The 26,884-nt window shown below is 43.5% G+C and overlaps 1 protein-coding gene across 3 annotated transcripts in view; it reads right to left on the bottom strand.

Annotated features, from left to right (window-relative positions):
- SLC4A11 (solute carrier family 4 member 11) overlaps positions 1 to 26,884 on the bottom strand; it is a 93,585-nt gene that overhangs the window by 22,367 nt on the left and 44,334 nt on the right. For all 3 annotated transcript variants that reach the window (XM_082050376.1, XM_082050377.1, XM_082050375.1), the window contains 6 exons: positions 19,265 to 19,388; positions 14,788 to 14,994; positions 9,757 to 9,841; positions 2,174 to 2,299; positions 1,314 to 1,427; positions 275 to 407 (listed from right to left, as the gene is read on the bottom strand). In XM_082050376.1, the coding sequence (XP_081906502.1) occupies positions 275 to 407; positions 1,314 to 1,427; positions 2,174 to 2,299; positions 9,757 to 9,841; positions 14,788 to 14,994; positions 19,265 to 19,388 (789 nt within the window). The remainder of the gene's footprint in view (positions 1 to 274; positions 408 to 1,313; positions 1,428 to 2,173; positions 2,300 to 9,756; positions 9,842 to 14,787; positions 14,995 to 19,264; positions 19,389 to 26,884) is intronic.

Consider the following 26,884-nt stretch of genomic DNA (forward strand, 5'->3'; position numbering starts at 1 on the left):
TGTCTGCATTCAACTCCATTGTTCAAAGGAAAATCAGCATATTCATGCATTTACATGAAAATATACCAATTTTAGTTAGACTTCAACTCATGAAACAAAATCTAGTGAATCTTTAAAAGCTTCTTTCAGGCTGGAACAATAAGCTGAAATGATACTAGCCTCATCGCACAAAATACATTTTACAGCAAGTTTGCAATTAAGGAGCTTGTGGAATGTATAATTTTTCCATTTACTGAATAATCAGATCAAAATATGACTTCTTGAAAATAGCTACCTTTTAAAGAGCTTCATCAGAAGACTGAAATTAAAGAGGGAGTACATCACAAGGAAAAAGCTGTTCCACAGGCCAGTCCAGGCATAGAAAGCATTGAAATCCAAGTTGTAGTCATCACAGATGCCTCGGATAACTGCAAAAAAATGAAGCATTCGCATGTCAGATGAAAAGTTTGTTGTTACCACCCCGTGATTCCCCTCTGCTTGATGGCAAAATGAACCCATTTCAAGACGTCACTGCAAGGCACAGCAGAGAGCATCAAAACCCTTTTCTTACACTCCCATATGACCACTGGTGGCCCAAATCATTCTCCCTGCCCTTCTCTCCACTAGAAACAAAGAAGCACTTGGAAGATTTTCTCCCAACACAGCTCAAAGCATCTTTCCCAGGGATCAAGGCCACAAAAACCAGCCCTTGGAATTTGCTCTCGCTAATGTTTCGCGATGCTGTTGAGCAAGGGATCTCATACACGGTTTTGTATCATGTTTACTCAGTCAAAACTTCATGTCTTAAAACCTTTCAAGCTAGTCATAGCTCATCTGATTGTTCCTGTAGATACTGAGTTTGCTCCTCTACACCTCTGGCTCAGTGATATGAGCTTGCAGCCATAACTGGGAAGCCAGTGATCAGACCTTCAACAGTTAAAAATACCCCAGCAACAACACCAAGAACCAACCAAAAAGGCCACCAACAAAACAAAGGCAATAAACTTTGTCTCAGGTTCTTATCCTCAAATGGGTTAACTGCTACCACATGGGGAAACCATCAGACAAAACAGATTTCCTCCTTTGAGCAGAAATAATCATTATTCTCACCAACTGTTTTTTTTAATGCAAAATGATTCCTTTGTAAACCAGCTTTAACCAAACCTGAGTCAAATTCCTCCCCTTCCCCTCAGCACCATAAGCAACCCTTTAGTATTGATTTATTAAACCAATGCAACTGAAGCTGTAACAGGGTCGCAAGGCTCTTGTACAAAGTCACATTCGACCGATTGCAATCGCATCGGTTCCCCTCGTGTGCAAGTTTAATGACTTACCATTAATGTAGAGCGCTAAAGGAGCTGTGGTAAGGAGTACAACTAGAGGCTGCCCCGAGAAGAGTGCGTACAGCAGCCCTCCAATGCTCTGCCCGATGATTGTCTTCTTCACATCTATGGGTGATTGGGAAGAACGGAAGCAAACAAGGTTTTTAACCAAAACCTTCCCAGTCAAGGAGAATTCACAGGGCATACAAACCAACTGCTAATGAACAAGTGCAATACTTAAGATAGTATAGAGGTAAGACAGCGAGAAATCAAGGAGCGACCATTCGCCAGCAACGTGTCCCAGTAATTTAGGATGCTGTCACATTTCTAGATGTTCAGCTATGAAACTTGGGAGTAGGGGGGTTGTTTGGTTTGGGTTAGGTTTATTTATTTGAAACAGGTATAAAAACATGACCAGTTTCTGTGGAAGCCTTTAGGACAAGATTTCAGCTGAGACCCCGGTGAACTGTAACAGCAGTATGAACTGCTTCAAAGGCTACAATGGGGACAGAGAAAAGTATCATACACTACACACCAGTGGTTTGGATACTGGTAATCAAATTCAGATTACAAAGAAATAAAACACAGTAGCTTGTACTAGGAAAATCATATGGATTATTACATAGTTGTAAAGTGAGCATCATTTAAAAATACAGTAGCATTTATCTGTATCAGTCCAAGTCAGATAATACTATCTAAACTAGTGCTCAATTTTTCTGGTCTTCTGAGGAAAATATCATGAATGTAAGTTACAAAATCTTTCAGTGGCATCCTATTCATCAAATAAAAACTATCAAGATTTCCTGTGACAAGAGCTACTCAGTTCAAATACACAGAATCTTAAAACAGATGCACAAAACTAGTAAACTTACCAATAACTCCTCGGGTATTTTCATCATTGAGTGACCCAAATGCAATGGATGGAAGGAGACAGGCAAAATACAGAAAGATCATAGTCGTGATGTATTTCCCTATAGCTTTGTTGTTTCCAATAATACCTAGTGTAAACCACAACAACAACAACAAAAAAATCACATTATTACTGCCCATTTGCAAAGCATTTAAACCCTCCTTGCGTCAGCCATATGCAGCTTTAGTTCTTTTAATGCTGAAAGGCAGAAGTAGAAGTTCAGTCCACACCTCAGTCTTAAATGTATATATAGGTCTTTAACGTTTGCTTTTGCACAATCGTGCTCTTTTGTTCATCTGGGACCAACATGCCACTGCATTTCTGCCACCATCAAAACAGGAAAGACTGGAAGCCTTTGGTTCAGCTTTGCCAGCCCCAAAAATTCAGAAGAGAATCAAAGCAGAAAATCTAAGTTTAGGGCTTATAAGCCTCCCACTCCTTGTGTTTTTAATACCAACATAATAGGTGTTCTGGACTATGCCCCTAATGAGCTTCATGATGATCACTCATCTTCTCAACTCATGATGCCTTGGGCAGGAAAACTTGAACAATTTCATTTTTCCCTAGGCAGAAATCTGAGGTTATAGGCTTGAATCAATAATATGCAACGCTGAGCCAATTAGCACCAGCAGACTTAGAAAAACAAATAGCACAAGAGGTCAGGAATGCATACATTAAGAGTTTTGCTTCAAAAAAAAGCCCTTCTGAAAGAATGGCTTCTTTCTTTTCCATCCACTCACCCCCTCTCGTCTCCGTCGGAAAAAACACAGCGGGCCAAAACAAAAGCAGCCAGAAAACAGAATTAAAGTGTCATAATATGAATTTAAGGGCCACTGAAGTAGCTTCCGTTTCCTGTTTTCAGCCTGATGTCCATCCCCAGTGAGCTCAGATCACACCAGACAAAGGATGAGAGTTGAAAACAGCTGATATTGCTCGAGGAAAGCGTAAGTTATTCCTCTTTCTGAGAGTACACACCAGAGAGGGCCTTTTCAAACACCTCGAAACAGCCTTCAACCTGTGTCACCACCTTTGATAACTCTCCTGTTGCAAGACACTTGGACAAGCATGGAATCATCCATTTCTCCCTTCTGGAAGCCTCCTGAGCAGTAAACTCCAACGCAGGCATCATCCCTTAATGTCCCAAACATCCATCTAAGCCTCTGGTGGCATCAGTGTCTTGCTGGGGGAGCTACAAGCCCATGAGTTGAATCGGAGAAGGGAGGGCTTTGCATTAGAGACTACCGGGGCAATGTTGAGAAAAATCAGGACATTGCCACAATCGCTCGATGACTTTGAGACCTTATCTAACATCTGTTTTCTGCATCATTTGTAGTGCAGAGATAAGGACAGAAGGAGAATGCAAAAACCAAAAAAATATCAAAGACAGTGTGTAATGAACAGGCATGAGCAAAGGACACCTTCTGATGGTTCCTATTCACAGATATGAGAGGAGCAGACAAATAGGACTTCTGATGGTCAGCATCCTCAACAGTAAAAGGGCAGGGGCTAAAAATTGACAGCAGATATCTCAAGCATGCAAAAACGAGCCCAACCTTCCAAGAGTTGAAGGACCAGCTGTTTCGAGGCAGATTCCTTTCAATTTACTGTGAACATTCAGAAACCACAGACCACATTCCCAACCGCTCTTGGCAACCAAAGGGCCTAAAATTTACTTCTCGTGGATGAAGCTTCTTCATGTGATCTGGAGTCCAAGAGCTGTGGGCTCCTACCTCACACTCCCCAAGTGTCCAAGACCTTTAGAGAAAAGGACAGACTTGGCAGCTCAAACAGCGGAACGAGCGGTAGTTTTATTAGTAGACAGTCACGTCCTTGTTCAGAGGAATCTGCGTTGCTCCAGAATAGTGTTTTTTGGACAAAGGAGTCTTTCCAACATGAAAGGTCAGAGGCAACAATGCCTGAAAGCTTTGAAATCGTTCATAAAGCGACAAGCAACCAGAACCAGAGAAGCAAATAGTATTAAACAAAAAAGCTCATTTGCTGAGCAGACAAAACTACATAAGTGATGAAGTGCTTTCTAGAAAACTTTCAGTTCGATAAACCATCAGAAGGAAGGAAGAAGGCTTGAAGAATATCACAAAAGCTCAAGGATGGCTTTTAGTTTCAGCTCCAACCCTTGCAAAGCAAGTTCTTAGTGATCGTGGAGGCCCTTGTGACACATCACATCTGGGTCCAAGACTTTAGGTACAAAGCCAGACTTTACTCAGTCCATCATCAGCCACACAAGATGCAAGGAATAAATAATCCTTTCTGATGGGCAGCAAAATTCACTTTGTAATTGAGACAATAACCACAGCAGATTAAACGTACCTTTCCACAAACATGATTAATCATGCTTTAATTGCTCAAATTATGAGCAAACACTGCCTCCCTTTACAAGTTCACCTGAGACAAGCTCTAAAACCCCGTGCTAACCACAATTTACCTTTTGCCTTTTTAAATTCAACACCTGGCTAAATATTTTCAGGGCCTATTTGCAACCCAGGGACTGACATTATTTCATTTAAGAGGAGGTGGGCTGCGTTATGATGGCATTTCATCTGCGGAGGCTCATAAAGCCGTTGAAATATGTGTCACTCCAACTGCACAATGTAAATTTGTCGCAGAAAAATCCAACCCTCAGTCCAGCTGTGAAATTTGAGTAGCTGACTATTACAGAAGCAATCCCTTGAAATTAAGGTACATCTACGCATTGAAACGGGAAGCAATTACGTTCGTCGACATGACAGTTCTATTTTACTTGCTTGAATTTCTGAAATGTCAGTTTTTAAAAGGCAAGTCTAGAGTTTCAGAGAAAACTGCATCATTTTTGACCTCACTTTGCTTGGTATTGTGCATCAATAAGTTTATGACCAAGAGACCTAGAGACTCTGGTAGAGCTCCTTAAGTCTAGTAATTATACATTTACTGAATCAAAACTGAGACAGATGGACATTCTATGAAATGGATGACTATTAATGTTCTTTCCCAATTCTCTGAAATACCCAATGCAAACCAAATTTAATTACAGCACAGCAGTGTCTATTAAAACCCTGATTAAAACAGAAAAATTAAAAATCACCTTTCAATGGTAAAAACACACAGTAAGGATATGTGTTCATAGGTTTTGAGCTATAAAAACTCAAATCATTACAAACTTCTGCTAATGGTCTCAAGCTGGGCTTTCACTTATGTAAGTAGCTGCTGGACTCTGCCCAATCTTCTGAAGATGAACAGAGGATGAATCTTCCCTAAAGTCCTCTGAAGAGTAAATCTCAGTGCAAGTGAGACCAAGAACGTAGCTGGAAAAGGAAATCCGCTCTGATTTTGGACCAGAGAAGCCACACAAATGCTCAGACCAGGGGAGTATGAAGAAGGAAATCAAGGGTTCAGAGCTTTCCCGTTTCTTGGTTCTTTCAGCCCATTTCCCATGAAGTGCTCATCTCTTGGAAGGAAACACCCGCAGGCAAAACGAGATGCTTTTATGCGTCTTTAATGCACTCCCATCCACCACTGACACAAAGAAACTTCAAAAGCATCGTAGATGTGAACTCAGGTCATGATGCCCCAAAGGATCCAACAAATCAGTCTTCAAATTGAACTTTTACACCCGGGTGATATTTAGGAATAAAGGGCTGCAGAATGATGCAGGAGCTACTCCACTGATGAACATGGGGCAGCAAAGGCACTAAAGAGAAGGGAAAAGCCTATCTGCAACTCCTTTAATTCTTCCTCCTCCCTCAAGAATGCAATTCTGCCAAACAAGGTGTCCAGCACAGCCAGGTGGTAGAGTCGATGATTTGGCACATGCCACAGCCAATCCACAGTCAACGTTTTAGGTTTAATCTCTGTTCTACCTTAGACAACCAGCAACACAGAACTTCCCTTTCGAATCCCATTTTTCCAGTGCCTTCAAGCTTTCCTTCTAAGCACATCTGCATTACTGGGAGCTTTGGGGATCTTCCTCCTGCAAACCATCATCACCAAATGCCAAAGATGTTGTCAGCAGATGTGCACAACTGTCAGGAGTCGGTTATGGATACTCTGCAGGACCAAGGACAGGGAGGAAAATACACGTCTCCAGCTGAACTATCCACCCACCGCAGTCACAAGCCAAGGACACAGGTCCAGGAAAACAGAGAGAAACAGAATAAATCTCAGCCCTCTTATCTCCCCTTCACCCTTCCTCCCCAAGAGGTGAAGGGACACAGCAGAACACAGCAAAGCTCACCGTAAAAGTCACAGACACCTCAAATTCCCCTCCTGAGCACTCCAGGCACTACATTCATAAGTGTTTATTTCTCTGTGTTGTACCAAAAAATACACACTGAAGAATGAGGGTAGCAAATTCAAGGGATTTCAGGGTAAAACTTGCAGCTGAGCCCAGGCAGAATTCCCTCCTTCATTCCAACCAGCCTCAACAACAAAATGTTCAGAAGCTCCTATGGTTCAAGTAAGTCTTAAATAGGAATAATATCAATACACATATTTTGAGGCTACTTGACAAGATCAGGATGAAGTTCTGCACAAACTTGTTTTAAAAAGAAGGCAGAGGCCCATAAACAAAGTTTGTCATCATTAAGAGGAGACTACATGCCAAATGGTGTTAATCCTAACTTAAAGGGAAAATTACAGGTGCTCTTAGGCTCAGTATAATTCACTCATTCATCTTGAGATGCTCCTTCTGGAAGACACCTATTACAAGTCATCCATATCACCAAAGTCCTGGACTAAAAGTTTAGAAAACGCTTCCTTGATCCTCGTGTGTTCAGTGAAATGCGCAAGATTCCACAATCTTAAGCAGACCTAAAGCTGACAAATTCCTAATCTGGTGGAAAAGAAGAAAAAGCAGAGAACAATGACTTCTTTCTTTCCTCTCCAAAATCATGATGGTTAAGGATAACTTAATGGGCAGCTTTGTGCAGCATGAAGACAAATTCCAAAGTCCAACTGACAAAATATTTGCTGGCCCTACAAAAGCCTTGTTATTTATCACTTTGCCCTTAATCAGTTTATCTGTCTAAACCAAATCCTCAGGATGCTCCTCAGATTGAGGATTTAGAGGCTCCAACCACTCAAAAAAAAAAAAGAAATAAAAAAAGAGAGGCATCTTTGTAACTCAGAGCTCTCTGATGATGCACGTGTGGTTGTGTGGGGTGCAGAGCCTTGGATAGCCCAAATCCCCAATGCTCTGGTACACTGCTGCTTTGAAATGGTCCAGGAATTTCACATTCCTGATCACCTCTGGTCTTGGTGGTTTATGGCAGATGCTTTATGCTCCATCTGGTTTTCATTCCATGCAGATCTTTAAAGAATCCATCCTAATTTCTGGTTTCTGGGAAGAAATGGCACATACTAATATATATCTAAAAAATCCTCTTTTTCCCCCATATCCTATTTGAACCAGCACAGCTGCTCCTATGGTGAGTACTTCACATCTGAGCTGCAGTCGTTCTTGAATTTCACTTGGCTCATTTCTGCATCTTCCACTCTCCAGAAGTTCTATAACAACACACTGACACTTTTAAACATACACTTCATACTAAAACATACATTTTCTATCAAAATCATTTTACTTGAATATTTGTAATGCTGTATTCTCACTATGACAGTGTTTCATCATTCAGGACAGATGTAACCAAGGGAATAATTATTTTAAGCTAGTCAGTCCCAGTATCTTGTTTAGGACAAGTCTAATCTGCCACATACATTGGTTCGTGCAAAGCTTGTGGACTTGGCTGTAGCTCTGAGCCCCATAGGCAGCATACACAGGTTAATTTGGATACAGGCAGAGTCAGAAAATGGACCCAAAAATGGATTTCCAAATCTGCTGACAGCCAAAGTTGGCTGCAGGACCATCGTATGATGCATTTGTGCCTGTGACCCTGCTGTGCTCAGGACATGAACAGCCATATCATTCACTGCTGTGTCTCGAGATGCACATGGGTCCTCACAAGGTGCTTCTGCAGCACTTGCCTTCTGAAGTACTTCAATATCCCTTTATAATGAAAAGTTAGATTTTGACAGCCCTACAACGCAACAGCCACGGAGATGAAGTGTCCTGAACCCACTCCAGAGGTGTCCAGATAAGGAGCTTTAGTCCCTGCCAGATCTAGTGCCAGGGATATACATGCCAAGAAATAATTTTTGTGTTTTATTAGACTCCTTCCTGCTACTCTGAAAATAATTTCTTGTCCACCTTCCTCAGCATACCCTAAATCCCTGAAGAATATAGCATTTGCTTGTCTTCAAACAGAGTCTGCCCTGGTTTCACCCCAAGCCTCCTGAAAATAGTTGCATCCCAGCAGTTATAAAGCACCTGAAGAAAGCATCTGGCACTCAACCACTCTGCCAAGGCAGCACTTCATATTATTCCCAGCAGAGTGAACACCACAAACTTCAGAACCCATCGTGATGGGTGAAGCAGCGTCAGAAGACAAAGCTGGATCTTTGTGGTAAGGAACCACTTGGCAGCTCCCCCAGACAGACACACGGTATCTCCTGCAGCCCATTGCTACGTTCCACCCTTGTGGAAACGGAGGAGAGGACACACATCTGTACCCCAGCCACACTTAATCTCAGATTAAGCTGCTGTGGAAGCAGCTGCTGCACCAGAATACTTGTCTACAAAACAGGGCTCAGGTGTACATCTTATTTTCTTATGCCAACTCCAAGGGAAATAGCCCCCAGCAGAGGTACGGGGGGAAGGTTGGGACACTGTGGCTTGAGCAGAGGAAGATTTAGCAGCAGGAAGGTGTCTAATAAAGTCTTAAGATCCTCTGCTTTAGATCTTAATTTCATGCAAACTTATCGAGTTTGACAGTTGAATATATTAATCAACTCTCTAATAAGCTGTAAGAACCTGAACACGTTTTGATGTCAGGCTAAGGCTGGGTAATTACGGTTTGCCCTGAAGACTTCTCACAGCCTATAAGATCCTCTGAAAGTGAAAGTTTGAAAGCGAAAAGGGAGAAAGTGACTCTTGAAACCAACAAAGGCTTTGTAGAAGCTATATAAAGCCTGACACCTGAGGCTCAATATAAACATTGTATTGCTGCTCTTGTGATCCGGCTTTGGCAGACAAGCTATATCCTGTTTTTAAAAGCACTGAGCTGAAGTTACTACAGCTCAGATTTGGTTTAAACCTTCTCAGCTCCCACAGCAAGACCATAATTGCAATTGACACTGGCTTGCAAAGACAGCAGAAAGGATCCATTAGGCCAGTGCTGACTAATTAGGCTGCAATGAGTTGATCTGTGCCTACACACGACTACAATCAATCCATTTAATTGCCTCATTGCTTAATAAAAATTAAAGTCCTCATTTGCATACAGCTAGCATCTTCATTAATGGAGCGCTGCAAGATTCTCATCTATGGTGTGCCATGCTGCCTATTCACAGGCTTTTGTCAAAATATCCTTTCAAACAAGCAATAAGAGAGCTATTACACGTATCAAAGGACACATTCAATGCGCACTGTAAACAGGACATCGCATCACAAAAATTCAAAAATCAGGCCAATGTTTTCATAAACATTGGCCAACATACCGTCAGTGAAGTCCAAAGCGTACACTGGAAGTCTTCGTGCAATGTCATCAGAAATCCCCTTGCCAACATTGAGAAACTCATGCAACTAAAGAAAGGAAGGAAGTACTGTGTCAGTTTAAAGGCTCATGTATTGTTAAAGAGATTAACCTCCTTATTCAATACTGATAGGAGCAAAACTAGTCATTTTGAATAGGGTATTCAAATCAGATTTTGTAACGATAATAAAAATAAACTCTTCGCACTTGAATTTATATCCTCAAAAGCATTGTAAAAGACAAAAAATCCCCCAGACCACCCTGCTTTCCTCCCTTCCTTCCCTTTTCCCCCTCCCATTCATATCCGTGTCCCTGCAGGTAAGGGAGCTGATGCACAGTGTGACCTGCTGAAACACCCAGGTCAAGGGCAGGATTAGACCCTGGGGTGCTGGGTAAAGACCAGGTCAGAGATGTCTTTCCCAGCCAATTTCTTTTCCTTTAGACGGCACTGGAAAAACCTCTTCCTCCCAGTCTATGTTGAAGCCTTCAAAAGGGGATCTCCAGCAAGAACTCCCTCCCTTGGCATTGCCACGGGACAGGGAGACCTCAAATCAATGTAGGGGAACTAAAACTGCCAGCAAAAGGGAACAAGCTTAAATAACTCGACATAACCAAGCCATAATTTCTGCCCGTTAAAGGATAGTATGGTCACTGTAAAAGGGTTCCAAAAACCCAATGTGTTCCCCTTTTATTTCTGGTTTGGGCGCCTGCAAGGTGCAGTACGATTGTTTATACAACCTGATGCACACTACAGGCAATAAGGAGCTTTTTAGAAATATGTGACAGCTGCTATTGACTTACAGCCTCCCAATTTTCACAACTACATCCTTACAGAAAGCACATGGAAAGCATCAAAGAGTAGGCAACACTTGCAAATGAGGCACCTGTCGGATTTTCTCCCCTCAGCCTCATCTCAGAGAACACATACTACTCTGAAAATCAAATGCACCTTTATATAGTGCTAACAATTGCCCCAGCTGTCCCATGTAAAGTATTTAATATGTTTGCTGCAGAACAGACACACAGGACATAACCTCTGCTAGGAAGGATAGGGGGAAGAAAAAGCACAGCTCCAAAATTCACACCAACAGATCATCTCAAAACCACATGGGCATCTTCCTAACTCTTCGGCTGGCTTACATCAAAACTGATAAAACGTAATGCTTTAGAAAGGACTTGGCACTACAGTGCTCTGCTAACAGATTACGCACAGCTTTGCCTCTTTTCCTGGGTCTCACCTGCCTTGCAGTGCCTGGAAGATCAGCCATAAATAAAGCACAGCAAGGAAACCTTTCCTTTAGAAGAAATACACTGGGTACAAACAACACCACAGTCTGCAAAAGATTCCTCAGAGGACCAGCTCCTTCACCAGCAATTGTCACATCTTGTATTTTACCTGCTTAAGTCAATTCTGTTGCACTTTACATTTTGCCAATACACCTGTATTACTTCAGGACAGTTTCAGCTCTCCGACCTGAACAACTAGGATGAAAAGACAAACACCAGCACAACATCTGCAACTTAAGAATTATAAAAAAGCCCAACTATGAGTTTAAACCATATTTGGAGGCATATTTAGACATCAAAGCCATCTGAACTTGAAAAGCAATTTAAGTTTTGTGCCCCCAGAAAGACATTCCTGAAGGCACGAGTCACCCCGAGAATCACAATAGCTTTCATGACTAATATGTTTACTTGGCTCGCTGCAGTGAGTATGCGGAAAAATGATGCTCAGGGTAGCTCATCTTCCGGGAAAGAGGCCACACACTCACTGCTGCCCAGGGTTGAGAGGGAAGGGGCACTCACACATTGCCATAGCCAGAAATAAGAGTCCAGAAAAGAAAGGCATTGCCTAACTTCTTGTCCCACAAGGTGCATTGAAGCAAATTTGAGAGAAGGGGAGGCCATGGGTTATGTTTGAGACCCCTCCAATTCCTTCACAGATTTATTTCTTGCATGTGTGCAAGTTTAGCCTGGGATGGGGAGTGGGGATGTCAAGCTAAACCTCGCCAGGGTTATTTCTGTAGATATCACCAACATCAAATCTGGGGCTAAATAAGGGGAAGGCAGTTTCTTTTGTATGGCTAAACATCTTCTCTCTGCTCTACTAACCTCATACTCAACTTCGGTTGCACTGAGGAGAGAAAAGACCAAGTTTACTGATCTCTGAAGTCACTGCCCTTTTGATTTTAATTTTATCTCCCAACCCAACCACCATACATTCGCCTTGTCTAACCCTACTCCAGATATGTTCCAGCCTGGTTTTTGCCTCCTGTTATCTTCTGAGCTTGCGCCTCGTGAGGTTTCCAAAAATGTGCAGAAGGACAATGCTAACATTTGATTCTTGTGTGTTTTCACTTGTTTCCTCACATACTCCAGTGCTGGGAATTTCTTGGACTGCCATTCCACTTGTGTCTCCTTCAGTGGGTCACGTTGGGCTTTCCACTCCTGCTTATGCTGGCACTTGTCTCATGGTCCTGTCATCTTATTCATTTAACATCCCGGTACTAGGTGACCTTATCCTGAAAGCTTTTCTTTCCCAGAGCTGCATCCCCCACCAAGCTCAAGGCTTATTAACCTTTCAGAACCACAGCTCAGGTACCCAGCACCAAGTCTTCCTCCTGGCTCCTCCCAGTCTCCTCTTCTGCAAGTCTACCCAGTGCTTTGCTCCACGTTGCAGAAAAAAAAGGAGCACACAAAAAAAATCCCAGATGAAGTTAATGAATTTTCTACTTTCTATTCTACAAATCCCTCCAAGTCTCTTGCCATAAACAACCGTTGTTTGGATAAGAGGCTAAATCAGCACTATGAGCTACACAGCCAAATTGGAAATATCTGCTCCAACAACATCGACCCTTTCTTGGTCCCCTAAAGTACTGGGGGGCTGCACAACCATTTTACACAGACAGATTATCCCCCCTCCTGCTGATGCTGAGCCAACATTGCTCAGCCCTCTCTGCAAATCCACACAGGTATCAGAGACCTAAAACCCCAGACACCACAGCCAGAAATCATCGCAACTGCTAGGGACTCCTCCATGAACAAAATCACAATTAGATGCCTCAGTAAACAAGATTATTTCAGGCTGACTTAATTATGACTGAGTATACAGCCTTGCCTAAATAACCCCCCGAGATGAGCCAAAGCAAACTCACTGTGCTGCAGGCACAGCGTGGTACGCAACTGCCGTGTCCCCTTCGGTATTTTAGCAGAGGTAAAGATCAAGCACTTGCAAAAATCACACTCACAGGGCATTCAAGGCCCATTTTTTCCCCATTGCTGCAGGATCAAGGGAAGAAGAGAAGCAGAAAGTTGGTTTTTATGCTACCAAGAGACTTTATCCTGGTCCCTCCTGAGGGCTCAGTTGCAATCACACGGTGGCTCTGGATTAGGGTATTTGTTTCACTGGGGGTGGTTCATAGTTGAAATGACACCCTGGTCTCATTTGTTCTCATGTTAAATGCTTCCTTTCTTTCTAGAAAGGGAGGAGATGCTCCTGGAGATGGTTCTCATAGGAACTGAGGAATGCAGGTTATGATCTAAAAATCAACCTCACTTCTCCAGGCAAACTTTGCTTGTCAGAAAAGGAAATCTCCATCCCTTCTCTTAAGGTCTATGCTGGCAAGGCAAAGTCAGGAGCAGCTTCTTCCAACAGACATGAGAAGGCAGAGTTACCAATACACAGGCTGCATCTCCCGAGAGTGGAAGGATGAATTATTTTTAAAACTATTTACCAAATCCAGACCAAGGATGGTCAATGGAACAAGTGCTAAATTAAACTAGTGTCACTATTACAGTTCTGGCTCAGGGCTGTCAAAGGTTTGCCTGGCCAAGTCTACTTGCTCAGCAAGGCAGGTAGGAATCACCACATCTCAGGACCGACATCATAAGCTCAGCCTTGCACCCAGCCCTCCTGCTCACCAAACCATCTCTTCAGCTGTTTATAAAGGGCTGGTTTTAGCATAAGACAGAGCCAGACATGTCAACTTCTCTACAAAAAACAACTCCTTTGAAAAAGCAAGGGCAAAGGGTTAAACATACTTTACCTCAATTACATTGCTGCAACTACTCTGAATAGCATCACTCTAAATCACCGAGGTTTGAAGAGGGTTTTCAGGACTCGTTCTGAAAACTTAAGAGCAAGTATGGGGTCCAGCCAAGTTCAAAGCACTACCTATATAAGCAAGGGGATTCTGCAGGAAAACAACACGAGCTTTGCTCATTTCCAGATGTGCAGCTTGAAACCTCAAGTCTATTCCAGGAAAATAGTGATAAGTTAACCAGCTTCTGCACTGTAGGCAACCCAAAGCTTTAAGGTTATTTGTAATTCAGAGACAGGAGCAGAGAGCTAGAGATGGCAGAGTTTGTTTGTCAGGTATGCTGTCTGGTTAAAGAATGAATTTCTGAACGGAAAAGCAAAGCAATGACCAATACACAGGAAATTCCAAAAGAGAAAGCTGAGTTACAGCATTTCCCTTGGACTTTAGAGTACAAAGCAAGTAACATTTTACAGAGCTAAAGATCAAACAGCGAGAAGTCAAGCCAAATACTGACAGGCAACTTTTAAGTGAAATTACCATGCAGGGATGGCCAAGAAGCCTTTTGGCTGCAGGAAAGACAAGCAGCAGCTTCTTCAGAGACTTCTGATTGTAAGGATTAAGTACCTTGGACCGATAATGTACAGTGATCCATTAATCCCATCCTTAACTGAGCACATGGAAATCAAAGTCCTGTAACCATTTCACCCCCCTGCTGCTTTGCATCCCTTCAGCACCTGCCTCTTTGAAGTGCTTTCTTTAAGATTTACAGTGGGAGCTGAAGAAGATGGACATACACACAGCAGCTATTTGTAGAAACCTCGGTGCTGAGAGCTTGCTAGGAGATGCCAATGGATGCAAACAGCACAAGTGTTTCTTCTCCCTGCCCAAAACCCCTCACATTTACACTTTTGGACACCACTGGAGCAGGGGCATGGGCAGATGTTGGCCAACCTTACCTTGAGTGGTTTAGGACTGTGCGACTTGTGCCCATCGCTCATTGCTGAGGGTCTCTGATTCACCACTGTCAACAAGTGGCGTTGGTGGACTAAGGCTTCCTTGAACTCCTCCTCTGTTTTGGTTTCGAGGAGCTTCTGCCGAAAGGTTATATCCGAAAACATTGTGGCAAAGGTCCTTCCCACTTCTGTGGCCGTTTTGGTACTTTTCTGAGCAGGGAAAAGACAACAGAAGAAACCTTGTAAAACTATTTTATTTCACTTCCAAAGATACCACTGATTTTCCCTATTTGGCACCATCTAAAGACCAAGTTCTTCAGCTTCCAGGACCCCAGAGACATCCCATGGAAAAAGGCACATGTGGAAGCTACTGCAGATGAAGACACCAACCACAGCAGGATCCTGTGAAGGCATCAACATATAGGCCCTGACCAGAAGCACTGATTAGTCTTAATCACCGTCCCAGGACTTGAGCCAAAGCTGAATCATGCTAAGCATACATTTTATCCCCAGTCTCCCTTCAAAGCTGCCAATACCAAACGAAAAAGTGTCTTTGCTGTCCTACGGCATCTCAGCATTACTGCCACTGTGGTGGAAAGACGCCGTAGCCAAGGTTCCTGCAGGTAGAAGTGTCCTGATGTCTTTTCCGGAAGACTTGAGATTATTGTGCACATCTGCTTCATCAGCTTCCTATTTTCTGGGCATTAAAACTCAATTCAGTTGGCCTCTCCGGGGCAATTCTGGCAGCACAAATGGAGATTTAGAGCTCTCAGCTAAAGCTGCTACTGGCACAGAGGAAAGCATAAGAAATAAGCAGCTGAGCATGTACACCAGCATCACTATCCTCACCAAATACTTGGAAGGGACAGGAGACTTGCAAATAGGAAAAAGGAACAAGTGCCTGTTTGTAGGCTTTAACATTTCTGTGAGCCACAGGCCTGATCTTTGAGGGTCCGGCTTTAACAGTATCCAAGCCCACTTTCCCACCGCTCTAGGCAACTTGGAAACGAGATGTAAAGGGAACAGTAAAGGAGATCGAGCTCCCCATCCCTGCACAAACCCACCAAACCCACGCTCTGCAAACCCTGACCTGACCAGCTGCTCACACGCTTTGTTCAGAACAAATAAGATACTTGCCAAGGCAAAGTCATGCAGAATCACAGCTCAGTAAGAGCTCCTTTTGACGCAAAGTTTTAACCTCCCTGCCTTAGCTACACCCCACACTCATCATGCAGCAACTGCTAGAGACACCCAAACAACCACCCTCCCTTGGACACCCTCCAGCCTCCTCGCAGTACTGTGAAAAGTTGTAGTGAGCAACTGTGATTGACCTGAATTAGTTTTCATGACTCATAACAAAGCAGATGAACAATTTCTTCATGAGCACAGCCAGCGCCACTTGTCACAGAGACGTGGACATGTGGGTGGCACCAAACTAATCCCAAAATCATCACTAACCTGCTCCATCACTCACACTGCCCTGCCTCCATCTCTCTCCCTCCATCAGCAGAGATGGTTGCTGGGACACATTCAACATAAGTTTCTAGGGAAGGGTTTGGATTTAAGTAAAGATAACCTGCTTTGAAAGTTGCTTTTACAGTTTGTATGCTTGGTCCTTTTGGACTGAACCAGCTCAGATTTGCCATCAGAGGGGAGGCTTCTTCTTTCACCTCTAAGAAGCAGTGGTCCTTGGGCTGGATGCTGCAAGGGGTTACTGCATGTTGCTCAATGACCTTCCCTTTCTTTGCTATCCCAGAGAACAAGATGAAACTTTTTTGAGTAACAGCACCAAGACTCACAAGAGAACTCAAGTTTTTTCCATTCTCCAGATTACAACCCAAAGCTGGGTGGTGCAGTTGACTTGCTGGAGGGAATGGATCCCATCCAGAGGGATCTTGACAGGCTGAAGAGATGAGCTCATGTCAACCTCATGAAGTTCAGCAAGGCCAAGTGCAAGGTCCTGTATCTGGGTTGGGGGGAGAATGGATTGAGAGCAGCCCTGAGGAGGAAGACTTGGGGTTGTTGGTTGTTAAGAAGCTCAACATGACACAGCAACGTGCACTTGCAGCCCAGAAACCAAATCATATCTTGGGCTACATCCCCAGCCCCGTGGGCAGCAGATGGAGGGAGGGGATTCTGCCCCTCTGCTCCAGTCTGGTGAGACCCCCCTGCAGTGCTGGTCCAGCTCTGGGACTCCCAACATGGGACCTGTTGAAACAAGTCCAGAGGAGACCACATAGATGATCCGAGGCTGGAACAGCTCTGCCATGAGGACAGGCTGAGAGAGCTGGGGTGTTCAGCCTGGAAAAGGCTCCAAGGAGACCTTAGAGCAGCCTTCCAGTACCTAAAAGCGACCTATCAGGATGTTGGAGAGGGCCTTTTCACAAGGGCATGTGGCAACAGAACAAGGGGTGATGACTTTAAACTAAAAGAGGGGAGATTTGGGTTAGATATAAAGAAAAAATTCTTCCCCATGAGGGTGTTGAGGCGCTGGCACAAGCTGCACAGAGAAGCTGTGGATGCTCCATCCCTGGAAGTGATCAAGGTCAGGCTGGACATGGCTTTGAATAACCTGGCCTAGCAAAAAGTGTTCCTGGCCATGGCAAGGGGGTTGGAACTAGGCGGTCTTAAAGATCCCTTCCAATCCAATCCATGATTCTATGATCTGAGAAGGCGAAGAAACTGGATTCATCACCACAGATGCCCATTTTCTGGGCTTTTTCCACCCTCCCAAGCAAGGCTCATTTAATCTCTTACTGCTAGCAGGTTAATTATTTTAACTGCTGTACCAGAAATGCGTACGTAGAGCTGGCTAGATAAACTAATTTAACATAAAAAGCATATTGGCAACTGCAGCTCTGCTTGGCTTCCACTCCCTTTCCTTAATTTGATGCTGTTCATTGGAATTGCAAGCTTTCAGGACACAAGCGGATGCAGAGCTGTTCGCTGGGTGCTTTGCACGTAGCCACCCGGAGATAAGCCAACTGCCATACAATGAAAGACAGATCAATGCAATTGCACGCAGGTTCACTTGTTTGCCTGCTGCTTTTCACAAGGAACATCAATATGTTTTCATCCTGTTGGGTTCAAGATCTATGCCAAAAGCGCTGAACTGCTCAGTTGGGAAAGATCTGCCAGAAAATCCTGGGAAATAAGGAAACACCAGTATTTCCATTTAAACAAGGGTGGTGGTGGAGAGGGGAGGAGACAGACAGACCAGACTAGAAGGTCTCAAGGTCACACAGATAGCATTAGAGAGCAGGAAATTGAATCAGGATATGTCCTGTTCCAGACAAAGTCCACAACCTCTCCAGCATCTCCTAGACACACAGACCTAGTAGCCCCAAGGTGTAAACAGCCAGCTGAAGTGTGAAAAGGTCTTGAGCTTTGAACCAATCCACCACTAGCTAGAAGAACACACCATCTTCATCAAGCCAGTGCTTTCTAGGAAGACAGGATGGTGATCCCCAATTGACCTTGATGCCCCTTGTGATATCGCAGTAAATGTGTTCTATTGGGTCATTTGTTGGCCTTGTCTACACCAAAGAACTACTAAGTACACTTGAGCAAGCTTTAACCTTGCAGGTTTGAGTGCCAATAGCTATGAAAACACATCCCAAAGGACCTCAGCACAGTCTGACCTTACAAGCACCCCAGCTCCCAAACAGTCTTGCCCATACTGCCATACGGGTCACAAAACTACATCTTCCTCTTGGCTCCATCAGTCCATCTACAACCACAGGAACCACAGCTGTAGTGTAACTGTCAGTCCCATCAAGAGAGTTTGCTGGGAAGCAACTGAGACTCTTGCAGTGGGGTATCAGCTGCAGACTTGCAAGAGACCTTCACAAACATGGATTTAACCAGGAACAACATTATTTACCTCTAAAAACAGCAGCTAAACTGATAAAGCTGGAGGGAGTACTCACAGTATCACAGTATGTTTGGGATTGGAAGGGACCTCAAAAGATCATCTAGTCCAATCCCCCTGCTGGAGCAGGAACGCCCAGGTGAGGTCGCACAGGAACATGTCCAGGCGGGTTTTGAATGTCTCCAGAGAAGGTACTGAAGAGAAAGTACTACACACATCACAGCCGTAGCTCTAACAAAAAGTGTATGGGGACTATGGACATACTTGATCTGCAGTGTTCTCCTCCCAGTCAGGCTAGAAGCCATTCTAGCCTGCCAGAAAATCCTGGGAAATAAGGAAACACCAGTATTTCCATTTAAACAAGGGTGGTGGCGGAGAGAGGAGATGACAGACAGACCAGACTAGAAGGTCTCAAGGTCCCATGAGGACGCAGCTGACTAATCTCTCACAAACACTTAGTATAAACCATCTTGACAATTGTGGAGAAGATCTCAGGCCTTTTCACACCCCTTTTCACATTGTCATTAACCCTAGAAGGAGACCAAAGAAAAGCAATCTTGGGAGAACCCTCTGAAGCACCAGAGAGAAAACCAAAAGCACGATACTCACCATTTTAGGAGGAGCCAAGACTAATATCACAAATCTCACTTCGCAGGAGTTTTCACCCCAATTCTGAGGCCTCTCCAGACGGCTGATGCAAACATGACGTCGCTGAAGGGACCTTATAGTGCAACTGTCAAAGAAGATGGTATTGTTATACTTGGCACTATGACACATGGAATCACAGAAGGGTTTGGGTTGAATGGACCTTCCCAGCTCCCCCAGTGCCCCCCCTGCCATGAGCAGGGACATCTTCACCAGCTCAGGGTGCTCAGAGCCCCGTCCAGCCTGGCCTGGGATGTCTCCAGGGATGGTTCATCCACCACCTCTCTGGCCAACCTGGGCCAGGCTCTCACCACCTGCACCATAAAAACTGCTCTCTTCTGCTGCACAAGGTCTATTAACACATATTTCAACTTTGAGAAACACAAAACATTGGTTGTGAAAAGCTCACTTCAGAAGTATTAAGCAGTGACTTTAAGCTACTGTTAGCCCAATTCTGCTAGCTCTCTTGCAGAATTTGAACAGTTATCATTTTACAGGACATAACTTTCAAGATGTATTATCTCTCTTCCTCATCTGCTTTTTAATAGCCAAGAAATCAAAAGACAATATAACACATGTAGTACTTGTGGTATTATAGCAGTTTCTGAAAAAAAAAAAAATAAATGCTCTTAGAAGAAAAAAACCCAACACCTACGACACTGGAAAGCAGTTTACAATTAATTTCATTTCACCTGATCTCCAAAAGTGCTTTTAGAAACATTAAGGCAAGATGCCAAGCCAACACATTTCCACTGCTGTTGCCTTGGGCAGATCTTCCTCTCTGTTTGAATGGCTTTGAATGGCTTTCCCTATTTGCTCACAGCTGTTATTTTTCCCTGTTCTGGTCCAGGTGTGTTACAGAAACCAAGCTGACCTGCTTGCTCAAGATCTGCAGAGGCTGTCACAGGCAGGATTAGTGCTCGGAGGGAAATCCTTGGCTGCAATCCTGCCGCGCTGGGCACACGAGGGCTGTTTGACTCCCATTACAAAGAGCAGCAACAAGTTGTTTGAAATAAACACAGAGATCATCTTTGGAGGCTGTGAAAGACCAGGTCTGTCTCCCCCCGGGATATTTAAACAGAGCTGTCATCTAAATAACCATCATATTTTCCTGCTTGGAAACTCGAAGAGCAGCAAAGTGGGTCAGTGCAATTGCAGGAGGAGGTTAACGCCAGCCTGGACTGCAGATCTTCTGCTCCTATTAAAGCTACCTATTACTTCAACTCTTCTCAAAAGCACTGACAAGATACATACACAAATTTTGCCTACCTGAAAGAGGTATAGAAGTGTGTTTTCCTACCTCAGAGTGATTTCTTTCAGCTGGTTCAAAGTCACTTGGACTACTTGCTCCCTTTTATTCATTTAGCAAGCACCTATCAGTCCTTAAATCATCTCTCCTCCAACTTCTCTTCCATAATCCCTCACCCATCTCTTTCATTTTAAGATGTGTTCCCGCACCCATGCACCCTGAGGGTTGTTCCACTGAAGAAGACCTTTCGCTGGAGATGTTTTAGTCATGTTTTCTATGAAGTTCTTAAAAACATGCACACAAAATCACACCATGGTTTTCTCTCATTGAGTCTGACTTGCTGATCACAGATCGGAAGCAGCCAACTTGTGCAAATTAATCTGACAAAGGCACTTGTCTGAGAGCAACCAAACAGCTTAATTAGAACAACATAGGTCATTAATAAGATGAGAGTATTTCATTTATTTCCTAACTTCCCTCCACCACAGCCCCTTTTTCTTTTTCAACTCTGATCATTTGTATCAGCCTTGAAGGGAGGGGGAAAAAAATACATATATAGGACCTGCCTTGATTATTATATATAATGTTAGGAGTAAATCTCTTCTGAAGAAACTGGAAATAGAGAGCAAGTTCTTCTCTCTTCTAGAGTTGTATTTTGGATCTGCAACAATCCTTGTCCTTCTCTCCCAAGGGATCAAATGAGCACAGACTATGCTGGTTTTTACAGACAGATCAAAGCCCTCGTTAGCAACCCTGCTGTGGCTGGACAGAATCTCCTTGTGTTACAGTTCAACCAGTTAATGGGGAAAACAGATGCACTCTGGGCTTTAGACTAACAAGAGAACTTTGAAGTGGTCCAACACCTCCAGTTCACTCACCTTCATCCACCTGAACTGGTCAACAACAGTGAACGGTTAATGCACCGTTGGCAAAAGTGGCCCTTATTTTGTGCTCAGTTCTCAGCATTTTCATACCTCAGCTGTTGAGCTCACCAGTTAATTCATTTTGAAAAGGAAAGCATCATTTCTATTCCAGAGATGGCCAGCAGCAGGTATCATACCTACTGCTCAGAGCTGTACTAACGCTTTCCAGACATCACCCCTTTCCTGATCACACCAGCACATGCCCCGGAGCCTGAAGTTGGGCAGCATACCAAGTCACACACGTGCAATTAAATTTGTACATGCTATGGAGGTCCAAGTTCCCAGTGAGCTCTCCTGCTTGCCTGCTCCTACTCCATTTGAGCGAAAAGAACTGAAACCTCACACAATTCCCTCAATTTCAGCTTAATTTTACTCAAGGGAGAAGAGCCAACAGGCAGGAGCCCTGCTCCTCTTGCTACAACATGTGAAGTCATGTAGCAATATAGCAAGTTATTTGGAAAAAAATCTATTATATAGTGCAATTATTAAGCAAGTCACATGTTCTTCTGCAGTTAGTTTTCTCCCCTAAATGACAGGGTTGTGTTTCAGCTCCAGTAATTTCTATCTAAGCCGAACAGCACCAGTCCACAGGGCTACACCACCACTTCAGCTCAAGAATGTCTTGGGTGCAAATGGGAAATCTTGACTATTTAAAAGGTTGCTCTTTGTCACTGAATCACAAAGCTCATTCTTCAGAGGCGTTCTGAATTTTCCTAGCAGCCACCCCAAAAATCTTGTGTTTTTCTAAGCCAGGATCCACTGTTTCCTTACCTCGAGGGACTGGGAGAGTGTGCAACAAGAGGATCTTATGGAGCTTAGGCCATAATGAAAGATTTAGCAACACCGAGCATATTCTCAAGAAACCAAATGTCATCATTACCCATTTTTTTCTGGAATAGCTTTATGCACAGAGCTGGAATTTGAGACTTTTCACACCTATAAGAGATTTTTTTCCAACTCTCCTGTTAAGAGCCCTCTTGGCACCAACACATGCACCCAAATCCCAATATCACTTACGTCAGTAAAACTGAGTGAAGAATTTCCAGCCTAATTTAGGTCAATGTATGGATGCGATTTAAGTCAATAACAGCTCTACAAATCAGGCTGAGTTGGTTAGTGGGGGTAAACCAGAGTAAAAGCAGATTTAAACAGGTCTGATGCACCTGAGCATTGCTGCATGGAGGGGAGAAACAGCACCTTTGTGCAGAACGCAGCCTCACCCGCACTGAGCCTGGTCTTGCTCTATTATACCTACTTATTTGGGTAAAAAGATCGTGTACTAGTACTTCTATCACAAGGCCAAGTCACTTCTGCCTGTGTGTCATCCAGCATCTCAATCTTCTCTTCAAATTTAAGCCATTATTTAGTTGCCTCAAATCCTATTCCCTCATGTAGCACCTACAGCTTCCGCTTTTAATTCCAGAATTCAAATACAAATATAATACATAAAACTCAGCATAATTCAGGCCAATATGAAAGTCACTTGGAAAATCAAGCAATTTTTTTTTCAAGTAGCACTGAAGTTCCCACTAAGAGAAAAAAGACCTCCAGAGTAAATATCCAAAGCCCCAAAACACCCGAGAACTAGCAAGACATTTTCAGCTGACTCTAAATCATGTCTGGTTTGGCCAAAGTCTCCAAGTTCCCTTTTGGTTTGAGTTGAGCTAAATTTGATTCCCCTTCGGTTTGGCCAACAAGTTGAAAAATCTGTTTTCACCCAGTATTAGTCACACAGGAAAGTGCTGTGCTATGATTTCATGAGATGCCAGGTTGCGTTCTCAGCAATTTTATCTTGATCCTCCAATAATTGAGCTCATAAAAAGGGCATTTAAATTATAGCGTGTATTTCTCCTTTGCTGCCGTCCTCTCTTTCCAGGCTGGGTATCTAGCAGCGTTGAGTGTGGCACTCGGATGGTGAGAACTGGCAACGCTCCACCAAAATTACTGATCCATCGAGTCACGCACGCCGCAGGTCTGCTCCACGCCCAAGATGTTATCGGAGTAATAACACATTTCTCAAACAAATCATAAAAAGGGTCAAACTATGGAGACCCAAGAGAAACAGAAACCCTCTTTAAACAGGGCAAGAAAGGAAGTTAATTCAGAAACAAATTATCCCCTGCAGTAAGAAAAAGTGCCCAGCAGAGGTAATCAGCTAGCCAGCCTTTTCCTGTCCCCATGCACAACAACAATGACACTTCTTGTTCTCATCCGCTGCAAATAAATCTTCCTCCGCGGAGCCGCTCCGGGCACAAGCTTTCAGAAACCAGAATGTGCAAGTGAGGAATGAAGCTGTGACCAGCAAACCAGCTCACCCGCAGCTTGGCACCGTTGTTTCAAAGTCGCTCCAAGCTGGATATTGTTTTGGATGGGTAAATGCGCTTTGCTGAGCTCCAGAAAGACCCATCTCCTCTCACAGTTCATCTCTGCTGGATAAAGTATTTCCTACAGGTCAATGTATAAGGAGACACCTCCTCCTCCTCCCTGTACACACTGGAACGAGTCATCCTTCTCACCAAAAGGTTTATTTCAGGCCCCAAATTCCTAATGAAGGGTTTGAATTTGAGAACTCCTTTTCATAACACAGCATCTTCAAGCGCTTCAGTTCCCCAACGTAACCTAAGACAACCCAACGAGTGTGGCTACAGGCACTTAAAAGAAAATTAAGCAGTTCTTGGAACCCAAAGAACACTTGAGAGATGAAGGATGTAAGTTCTGGAGAAGAGGCTCTTGTTTACAACACTCCAAATCTTGCATTCATTCCTCTAAAGGATATTTATTTTAAACCGTTGAACTATTTAATTTCCCATAGCAACCCACTTTGATCTTTGGAAGAAGGGCAGCTACTCTGAGGAATACACAGCAACTGAAGCATCTCTGAAATCTATTCTACAGCAAAACCCGAAGCAACATGACTTTTCTACAGACCCAAGCATCTCTGGGTCTGAACCAACTCTTAAGCACATGAGAAAGCTTTTACTTTTGTTGAGAGATCCATTAGTAATGCATTTCACACAGCCATCAGTTCTGCATTAAATCTGAGAAGTTACTGCTCTTAAACTTTACTCTGTTTTGAACAACAGTCTTGCTTGATAGCCAAAATAACCTCACAATACCTGTTTGTGAAAAGCTACCTGGGTTTTTCCAAGTTAAACTCCTCCACAGGAATCCTCACAATAACACACTATATCAGAATAAGCAATTTTACAGCGACATGGAACACACAAACCACTAAACCGCCCTGTGCTTTCAGAGAGGCTTCTTCCCCTGCTTCCCCTGTTGAAACAGCTTTAGCAAATCACTTCCATGCACTGAAAATAAGTCCTTCACCAATCCATGTGCCTTATCAATGCAGCCAAAGGAAACACTCTTCAACTTCTCAACCCAGACTACAAAGTAGCTTGCTTTCATATTTTTCTAAGGGTTCAGATTTGGAGTAAAGCAATTATGTGTATCTCCTGGCAAGGAGAATTTAGCCTGGAAGTTGTGATGCCTTGGGAAGTCCACACAGCTCAGGCAGCATTTGTTGAATAATCCACACAGCTGGTGTTTGTGCTAGGAGGACATCAAGGACAGAGATCCACCAGCAGACAGTTAACAGTTAATTTAACATATTTAGCCTTAGGGATCTCTCATACCATCCTTAATCCCAAATTACACAATCCCAGCCTGGTTGGGGTTGAAGGAACCTCTGGAGATCTTCCAGCCCAACCCACCTGCTCACGCAGGGTCACCAGAGCAGATCACACAGGGTCGTGTCCAGGCGGGTTTGAATGTCTCAGAGAAGGAGACTCCACAACCTCTCTGGGCAGCCTGGGCCAGGCTCTGGCACCCCAAAGGAAAGAAGTTTCTCCTCATATTCAGATGGAACCTCTTGTGTTTCATTCTGTGTCCATTGCCCCTCACCCTGTCGTTGGGTACCACTGAACAGAGTCTGGTCCTTCCTCTTGACACCCACCCTGGATATATTTATCAGCATTGATGACATCCCCTCTCAGCTTCTTTTCTCCAGGCTGAACAGCCCCAGCTCTCTCAGTTTCTCCTCATAAGAAAGATGTTTCAGGCCCCCAAACATATTTGTAGCCACCACTGGACTCTGGACTCCCTCCAGTAATTCCTTGTCCTTCTTACCCTGAGGAGCCCAGAACTGGACACAGAACTCCAGATGCAGCCTCACCACAGCCATTAGTTCTCTAACGATAAACAATCAACCAACAGCTTCACAGTGAAGCACCAAGAGATCTCCATGCTGGTTTGTGTCTTACCCTTCTGGCAAATGCTGTAAACAGGAGAAAGAGTTGTGTCCATGGTTTCTAAGCTATGAGATCATGTCATTGACTGATGAAGCTGATCCATAACTCTGGAGATTTGCTTTCTATTTAGAAAACCATCACAGACACAATTAACTAGTAACCTTCATTCTTCTAGAGGTAAAGATTGCTCTTAGTGGGGCACGCAGTGTTGTGCTACTCTCAGCTACGCAGAATTTAATGAAGGAGTCTCAGGGTTTCCATAAGATTAAGTAGCCTGGTATGGCTTCAGCAAGGTCAGGTTTTAGTCTATTCTTGACTTAAAATAACCCCTAAATTCTATTGTGATTCAGAAGCCAATTATTTTCCTGGACACTTCAGGAGAATGTTCAGATCTCAATTCAGATCTTCAATTCCCCAACAATTTGTTCTGTCACGTGGCTCCAGCCCAGATCCATATGGTACTGGCGGTTCAAATAGACCTGAAACTGTCGGGAAAGCACCAATTCCAACAGAAGCAGAATAGCTATTTCACCCTAGGTCTTACCCACCATGCTTCCCACTGAGGATAAGGCAGACAAGAAAGAACAGCCATTTCTACAGCATAGAAAAGAGAACCAAATTGTGTCATTATGAATGTTCCTCTGCATCCAGGCTCTGCACAACCCAGTGAAAATCCTACACAAGATTTTTCTAACTAATTTCAGCTTCAATATTTCCCTTCTAAAACAATGCAGAAGCAGCACTATCAAATCTCAGAGCTGCTCTTCCTCATTAATATAATCCTATCATGATATTCAAGCCTCTCTCATCCACTAGCAATAAAAACATGCACAAAAAACTTCAGTGCTAACTTAAAACTTAACAAAGAGTATAGACTAAACGCAAGGATAAAGAACAGCAGATATCTTAAAGGGTCTTCCCACACACATGGATAATTTTTTCATCAACAAATTCCTTTTACTTCGGAGTTTTGGAAGTTGTTTTGCAATCCAACTTCAAGAAAAATGTAAGATCTAAAAATATGGTTCACAATCTGTTGCACAATAGCTACGGCAGAAATACAGCGCAATAATTAGATAATTATAGTTAATAACTCGTCACTGCTTTCCCACCACTTTCTTCTCCCTCTTCAGAGTAACAAAAGGAAGAAACAAGGGAA

The sequence above is a fragment of the Streptopelia decaocto genome, assembly GCF_964273445.1.
Source record: "Streptopelia decaocto genome assembly, chromosome: 4".
NCBI lineage: Eukaryota > Metazoa > Chordata > Aves > Columbiformes > Columbidae > Streptopelia > Streptopelia decaocto.